The 8,743-nt window shown below is 40.4% G+C and overlaps 1 protein-coding gene across 3 annotated transcripts in view; it reads left to right on the top strand.

The window, feature by feature from the left end:
* LOC127625892 (methylcytosine dioxygenase tet3-like) overlaps positions 1–8,294 on the top strand; it is a 47,281-nt gene extending 38,987 nt beyond the window's left edge. For all 3 annotated transcript variants that reach the window (XM_052101335.1, XM_052101350.1, XM_052101343.1), the window contains 6 exons: positions 31–239; positions 1,104–1,254; positions 1,515–1,604; positions 1,917–2,054; positions 2,205–2,553; positions 2,877–8,294. In XM_052101335.1, coding sequence (XP_051957295.1) covers positions 31–239; positions 1,104–1,254; positions 1,515–1,604; positions 1,917–2,054; positions 2,205–2,553; positions 2,877–4,612 — 2,673 coding nt within the window. In that variant the 3' untranslated portion in view covers positions 4,613–8,294. The remainder of the gene's footprint in view (positions 1–30; positions 240–1,103; positions 1,255–1,514; positions 1,605–1,916; positions 2,055–2,204; positions 2,554–2,876) is intronic.
* The last annotated feature ends 449 nt before the right edge of the window (positions 8,295–8,743 follow it).

Below are 8,743 nucleotides of genomic sequence, written 5' to 3' on the forward strand. Positions count from 1 at the left end.
TTCATCATTACTGACGGGCTTTCTCTGTAGGTTATTCGTCGCAGCAGTGAGGCAGAGAAATTATTATGTCTGGTGAAGCAACGGCCTGGGCATCACTGTGCCAATACTGTCATTATTGTTGTCATACTGGCCTGGGAAGGTGTGCCTCATGCTCTGGGAGATAAACTGTATCGAGAACTCACAGAAACAATCACCAAATACGGCAACGCCACCAGCCGCCGCTGTGGACTCAATGACGGGTGAGTTTCCACCACCACTTATTTTTCCTCTTCAAGAGATGCAGTAATAAGGGAACAGGAATTATTGGGGAAAGAGGAGGGGATGGGATTGGGTAACTTGCAGGCCGGCACCACACCTTTGCTTAACTCTGTGGTGAGAACTGCAGCTTCAACCTGCCCTACCACTCTGCCACTGCAAGTGTGCTCACATGATTTCGCTCAAAGAACCTCTTATAAATGCAGTTTAATCACACACACTTGCAGTATGTGATCATGTAAGGCACAGTTCTCTTAACTCTTTCCCCGCCAAACACGGAATTTTCCGTGTTTTATGAAAAAAACGCTTCCCCGCCAAACACAGAATTTTCCGGGTTTCCGTGTTTTAGGTGTTATACGGTAAGGAAGACCCCTGCGCATGTTTTGAAAGAGTACACAACTCTTTGATCAAAGAAACAGACTGCGATCGTCTCAAACATGAAGAAGTGGAGTATTGAGAAGCTCAAAATATCAGACATAAACATGCCTTTTTATCAGCTTTTTGTCTGAAATGTTGTTTTTTTTGACAAAACCGACCTCTGTTCAAGTCGCAATAAAAAAAGAACAAATGAAGATAAAATAAAATCGGTTTTTTTGCCTAAAAGCAGAGGCTCAGATCTTTATTGTGATATATAGCATCTTCATATATTCATGGAAGAAAATATTCTGCGGGCCATTAAAGTTTAGCGAAAATCGTCAAAAACCCTGGCGGTGGCTGGCAACTTTTTTTTAAAAACGCTGGCGGGGAAAGAGTTAAGATGTGGCTACAGCAAAATGCCTCAAAGTATGTAACTATTGTAATAGTTTATATTGACCACTAATTAATTGCATGGTGGATTCCTTTTGCAGTCGAACCTGTGCATGCCAAGGGAAGGACCCAGATAAATGTGGCGCTTCCTTCTCTTTTGGCTGCTCCTGGAGTATGTACTTCAATGGATGCAAGTACGCTCGAAGCAAAACCCCTCGCAAGTTCAGACTGCAGGGAGAACACCCCAAAGAGGTTTGTTAAACCTAAAATTAGAATGTTAATGGTGGTCATTTCTGAATGCACTTGTAAAATTATACATGAAAATTAGTCAAGTTTCAATAATGTTGACTTGTCAGTGTAACATTCACTGCTATATTTATTTACAATTAATTACTACAAGTGGATGAACAGAAATATAAAACAAATGCATTTGACATTTTCTTGTTCATATTTAATTGTCTATGCATGATAGCCCATGTTAACTAATTTGAAATGTTTATATTTTTGTGCAGGAGGACTATCTCAGGGATAATTTCCAAAACTTGGCCACTCACGTGGCCCCTCTGTATAATCAACTTGCTCCCCAGGCCTACAGTAACCAGGTTTGAATTATTAAAAGTTCATCACTACACAAAATAGAAAAGCTGTCCTGACAGAACTGTGTAATTTAATCATATTAAAACCAAACTGATTTTGTGGAAATTAGAATGTGTGAATTTGGACTTGTATGTTTGGTGGGGTTTCAGGTGATTAAAACTTTGTTACGTATAGAACTGAATTACATAGCAAGTAGATCAACAAAAAAGTGCATCAACAATTTGTTTTTTAAATGCTTAAGAAATAAATGAAATCTAAATGGCCTTTTAATTTTTTTAGTTTTAATTTACACTAAATATATTTTATTTGCTCCTCAGTGTGTTAGTGAGAACATTGCTTCAGACTGTCGGCTGGGGTTGAAGGAAGGACGGCCATTTTCCGGAGTCACTGCATGCATGGATTTCTGTGCCCATGCTCACAAAGACCAGCATAACCTCCACAATGGCTGTACTGTGGTACGTTATTTGAGTAGTCTCAAGATTCACTTCTAGAATTTATATTAGTGTTCTCAACTTTATTGTGTACAATAATGTGTGAACTATATGGTAGAATTAGTGCTACAGTATTTACTTTAACCTTATGTTTCTTTATATTGTTACAATCAGGTGTGCACTTTTACAAAAGAGGACAATCGCTCAGTGGGCACGATCCCAGATGATGAGCAGCTGCATGTGCTTCCGCTCTACAAGATCTCTCTAACGGATGAAAATGGTAGCGAGGAGAACCAGCGCCTAAAAATGCAAACAGGAGCCATTCAGGTGCTTGCTAACTTCCGTAGAGAGGTTAGGAAACTTCCAGAACCTGCTAAATCCTGCCGGCAGCGTCGCATGGAGGCCAAAAAGGCCGCTTCAGAGAAGAAGAACAAGAAACTGCAGCTTGCAGAAACCCCAGAGAAGACTATCAAGATGGAGACGCACCATGCAGATTCACCCTACCTTCAGCAAGGCAATAAAGGTCAGTGGTTAAATCTCAGTTTTCTCGATTTCCATATGTACAATTACAACTAAAAGTTGTTAGTTATATTAATTGCAGGTTAGGGTAAAGGATTAGCCATGTAATTAACTGAGGAGGGGGCACATTGGCTTTAAGCTGCATTAGAGAGGATTCATTTGCCAGTATTTAAATAGAATTTACCATTAAAATAGAGGGTTTTTATTTTTTTATTTAATATTTTACATTTAAATAATGCACTGACCTGAGCACTAAGCTTCTGAAACTGGCACTCAATAACTAGGGATGATAAGTTTATCATATATTTTACTCTTTTTTTTTTTTAGCTATTCCAAAACAGGAGGTGAAGCCCACCATCAAAAAAGAGCCTGTTGACCGCTTCCAGCCCTTCAATGGTGCCATACATGGCTACCCAGCACTTGGGAACGGCAAGGCAACACCAGATCCCCACAGCATGAACAGTTCATTCTCCTACCCCTGTAACTATGCAAGAGGTTGCATCCCTAACAACAGCCAACCTCCTGCACAGAGCCCCATCAATGGCTTTCACCCTAACCTCCAGGCCATGCGATATGGATACTACAACTACCCTCCAAATGCACTTTTTCCTCCTGAGCTCTTGAGTTATGGTAATGAAGCCTGGGTAAAAGCTGGAGAACCCCCTGCCACATCATTTGACCAGAAGCCAGATGTTCAGAGTCTCCAAGCCAAGATAGCACAGCCATATTCAAACCAATATGGGCAGACACAGCAACAAATAAGTGATTCATCCATTCAAGGCTACCCACACCCATCAGACTTTTCACAGTCGCCTGTTCCACACAGTCGTACACCATCAGTGTCACTTGAACAGACACATTACTCAACACCCATAATTAAGCAGGAGCCTATGGATGTGCCACTATATGATGGCAGATCAGATGAGCAAGGTCAGAGCTGCCCTAGCACTCCCAATACCACTTCAAAGCCTGAAGGCTGGCCTGGGCACAAGCCAAATGGCAGCCTAGTCTCTAAAGGCTGGGAAGGAAACCACAGGCCAAGTTCAGCAAATTTTCCCCTTACTTCAGATAAGCAGAGGCTCCACCAGCAACACAGACACCAACATGAGCACCCCCAGTATATACAGCAGCAACAGTGGAATTCCTATCCCCACCCTAGCACTCCAATGTCATCCCCTGCCCCATCTCCCTCCCCATCCATAAACGCAGGTCTTTCCCCTGCTCTCTCTCCACACCCGTCCACCCCACGACAGTGGGATAGCCCTGCCCCAAGTCCACAACCTAAGGCATGGGGTCCTTATGGTCCTATTGGTTATGGTGCTGGTGGTCTTAGGCAAGACAACCCTACTGGTGCTTTCCCTGACAAAATCCTATCATATGCAGGTGAGAATTGTGGCTCTGCTCCTCTAGGACTGCAGGAGAAAGCCTGGAAATCTGGGGGTGGTTACGCAGCAGGCAGCACACTGTCTCCGGCTCCTGAGGGTCGCTTGTTCCCTGATGCACTGCAGAGATCCAATGGGCAGGCATGCTGGGACAGTGAGGCAGAGGCCCAGAGTGAGCATGACCCTGAAGAGGAAGAGGTGTGGTCAGACAGCGAGCACAACTTTTTGGACCCTAACATTGGAGGAGTAGCAGTGGCCCCTGCTCATGGCTCTGTCTTGATTGAATGTGCCCGTCGGGAGCTTCATGCTACCACACCACTTAAAAAGCCTGACCGTACCCACCCAAGCCGTATTTCCCTGGTCTTCTACCAGCACAAGAACCTTAACCAGCCCTGCCATGGCTTGGCTTTGTGGGAGGCCAAGATGAAACTCCTAGCTGAGCGAGCGCGACAGCGGCAACAAGAAGCAGCTCTTTTGGGTCTCTCCCAAGATGAAATTAAGGCCTATGGGAAGAAGCGCAAGTGGGCGGCTGGATCAGCAAGCCCATCCCCAGGACAGACCAAGGACAAACGAGATGGTGTGGTGACACGGATGGCACCCACACAGCATACCACCACCATAGTCAATGTTTCACCCTACCCGTCCACACACCTCACTGGCCCTTACAGTCGGTTTGTGTGAACACTCGTAGACTGTTGCTCCCTGGAGCCAGATAAGGGAAAAGAAATAAGGATCATGAATCTTACTCCTTTACCATTTGCGTCCCTTCTTCTAGCTCTAACACCTCTCTCAGGTCACCACAAGGGAGGGAGAAAAAAGGAAGGGGCACTTTTTTTTCATTTACCTCAAATATTGGCAGCAGTTTGGGAACTCCCCAAATGGACACGCTGTCTATGGTGCTCTTGCTCTCTCCAACGTGGGAGGGATTTCCATAGCTACCCCTCCTTAAGTGAATTTGATGATCCTAATTATTATTGATCTATTATCAATATTATTACAATTGCTATTGTTACTGTCAACGTTGATATTACAGGTATTGTTATTATATTATAAAGATTAATATTTTTTATTTGAATTTTATTGTTTTTTCATCATCGTTTTTAATATTTAGATTTACCCCCTTTGGCTAAGAGGGACGTACTTTTCTCATTCTCGCTTGTTTAATATGAACATGACAACAAGCTAATCAGCATTTTTTTTTTGCGCTTTTCGCCTTTTCCACCCATCAACCTATCTATAAAAGAATCGCCTTCACACCGTTGCAAGTCATATTTATGTGACTGCATTAAGGCAACTCTAGAGTATCAGCTCCTAACTGTAGTCACTGAACATGTGACCAAAATTAGAAAGAGAGTACCTGACAACAGCTTGGGCCTTTCTGTTTGGTGCCACTCAATGAAATCTGTAAAGTTTCTCATCCCTTCAAATGGTGCTTATTTTCTGTCTCAAGAGTCTCTAATTTTGCTCTCACAATATTGAGGCAGGTGCTGGACTTGGGTGCTCTTTAGCAGCAGATGTCAATCAAGTTCAGTTACAGGAACCTCTCAGTCCTGGTAATTGGCTCAAATTTCCATCTTGTCATCTGATTGGTGCTGATTAATTTGCCTGTGGTGCAGTTTCATTGGCTATTCTTCACTACCCATGGGGCATTTTTTAGACTAAGCTCTCTGAGGTGCTGGTAATGCTAGCAAAAATCCACCTCAATAAAAACAGCCCTTAAGAGCTACAAATAACCTACAATGGGTCTTAAGCTTGTGATTTTCTTATAGAATAAACAATCCATACTCCGCTCACAGAGAATTCTAAACTTTAGCCATTTTTTAATTGGCTTGAAATTCTGCAGTCTTTGCTTTGCTCACTTCAGACTGACTGATCTGCAGAGACTTAAAGCTTCAGTAGGTAAGAGAAAGTTTATTAAAATAATAACTTAGATGAGTATCTAAAGATATGTAACATTGTTTGATCTAGTCGTTTCTGTCAGCAGACTGACAGAGGATAAATTACCTAACTGGTTCTCAATTGTCAATTATTGTTTTGTTTTTTTGTGTGTTTTTTACCATGGGTTTCCCAACAAAACTGGCCTTAGTGAAACTAAAAATGTCTTCCGTAACCTGATTAATCTATAACTACCCATTTGTTATAATGATGTTAATCTAAGTTATTATTTTCTTGTTTTCATACCCACTGCTGGTTAAATCCACCAGCCTAATGGACAGCAGAGTTAGTAGAGTTAGTGCTACTATGAGGATTTTACGCTCCTGTAAATCGCCCCACTTGTTATAAGCAAACCTCTTCTCTCTTTTTGGACTGAGAGGTTACTCAAAACTCATTCATGGTGCTGATTGGCAATGCATACAGTTTCAGTTGATCGTTGTTGCATAATGCATATGTCTGTTTGCTTGTGTGTGTTTGTGTGCACATGCATGGATTCAAAACATGCACACTGGTTAGAATGTATGTGTACCAGTGTGACTGCTTGTCCATGCGTGTGTGAGCTACATATAGGGCGCAAGCAGGGCTGCCGCTGGTTTACATAGGGCTGCAAGATGCTTAACACTCACAGAGGAGAGATCCTGGTGCTCACTAAGTGGTCCTAAAGCTCTTTACCTCATGTTGTACAGACACTGGTCCCAGTCACAACATGCTACAAATACATGGACGCTACAGACTGCAGGCTTGCTGCCTACATCCACATTCGTACCTACTTTTTTTTTTTATTGTTATTTATTATATGATAATGATAATGATGATGATGATTGTTATTGTGATTGCTGTCATTTTATATATATATATTTTTTTTGGTTGGTTATTTTAGAGAAATTGTAAATATTGAAGAGAGGATTTTATAAAAGCACTTTTAACCTTGATTTTAATGGAGAAAAAAATAAGAACGGATTATTGACAACTTGAAACCTAGTTTTTGATTTAATGGAATTTTATTGGGAGAGATAGAAATGTAAATAGTTAAATATTTAGGTAAGATTATTTAACTGGTGAGGGATGATGGCCTAATCACGAATTAATTCAGATTTTTTTAAGTCTTCAGTTTTCTGTATGTCAAGTCGTCAACAGAGCACAAACCATGATGCTTTGTTGGTCTACTCAAGATACTGCTGTCCTTTCGTGAGTACTGTATTTACACCAATACCTCTACTACCATTATCACCGGCTTTCTTCCCCTGCATCTGATGCATCCAAACAAGTGAAAACTTGTTGATCAATACTAACACCGTTCGCAACTCACATTTCTTTGAAAGGGAGTGCAAGTAAATCACGTTTATATGAAAATTGCCCAAGGAACCGAAAAAATATCGCGTGTAACATTGCAGTTGCACTCTGTTTCTAATGTGACTGCTTAAGAGTGTAATTCTTCATTTTTATTTTATTAAATATCATGTGGGGTGAGTCTTACATAACTTACATTTAATGTGCACTCACATTATATTATCTTGGTTGTTCTTGGAAATGTTGGACTTAACCCTGAAGTAAAAAAACAAAAATGTTTCAAGATTGCTCTTGCCTAATTCAGTTTTACTCACCCTAAATGGCTTTTAACCATGGTGCTACCCCTTAAAGTTCACTGTGGAAATGACTCTTAGCAAAAACTGTTGCTATAGGCTCTTAAATTAAAATGCGAACTCTGTTTGAGAGAATAGAAAACCTTTATGGTGCTGATCATTTTTTTAATCTTTTTACAATTATTTCTAAGAGGTTTCTGATGTTCACTGTCAACAATAAAAAAAAAAAAGCACTCCAACAGTTATCCTTTGTAGTCCTCACCCTAAATAATTGAAATGGTACTTGAAGTGCATGATGACAGGTAGAGGAATAGGTACTCATGCTGATGATGTGAATAGACTGTTAATGTAATATTCTGGTGCTACCTGAACTGCCCAGATATTCGTTTTCACCCATGTTGGACTTTTATAAATGTTTTCATTTTCTTGGTTATACACATACTTTTCTTTATTCACACCTTCCATTTGGGCACAGTCACACAAGCACACACACACACACACACACACACACACACACACACACACTACTCTCTGCCCCTTCTATCAGCACTCACTCACGTTAAAGTATCGATTATGCCCAGTTTTAAACATAAAAATGACAAAATGTGTAAACAAAAAGGAGGGTAAAAGAAAAAACTGGCAGCTACATTCCTTTATGAGTTAAAAATTGTTCTTGGTTCTATTTTTCATGTTGAGTATGCAGTATGTAAAAAGTGTTATCTTTTGTTTGGTCTCTCTCCTTGTAGCTGTATGGTGTATTATGTGAATACAATAGTGTATGTGGTAAGATCCACAATACTGTTTTATGTTCTAAACTAAGAAAAAATAAAAATAATAGAACTAAAGTGTGGAAACATTTATTATTTTAAGAAACCTACTTACTATTAATGACATTATAATGTGTTAATACGCATGTTGGGTTATGCCAATCTTAATTATGTTGTCACTAAAGATTAGACTATATTTAGCAGGAAAACACAAGTATAGTGCATTTATGTTGTACGTTATCAGACTTCCATCTTAAGACTAAACAACCAAGTATGTTCAGTTATTAAACCAATATTATTGCTAAATTGTTTAAAGCACTGGCAGCCAACCAATAAAGATGAAATGCTGCATTTCAACGAGTAGTACTATGCTACAAGCCAACTCAATGCCAATAGAGTTCTGTGAGTATGTGTGAGTACATAACTGAATCATACAGTGTTCTTGGGAGATATTAATGGACTAATGGAAGCAGCGCTCATTTCGGTAGCAGTTTGTGCTGATAATGACATTACCACTAATCATCAAG

The sequence above is a fragment of the Xyrauchen texanus genome, chromosome 3, assembly GCF_025860055.1.
Source record: "Xyrauchen texanus isolate HMW12.3.18 chromosome 3, RBS_HiC_50CHRs, whole genome shotgun sequence".
Lineage (NCBI taxonomy): Eukaryota > Metazoa > Chordata > Actinopteri > Cypriniformes > Catostomidae > Xyrauchen > Xyrauchen texanus.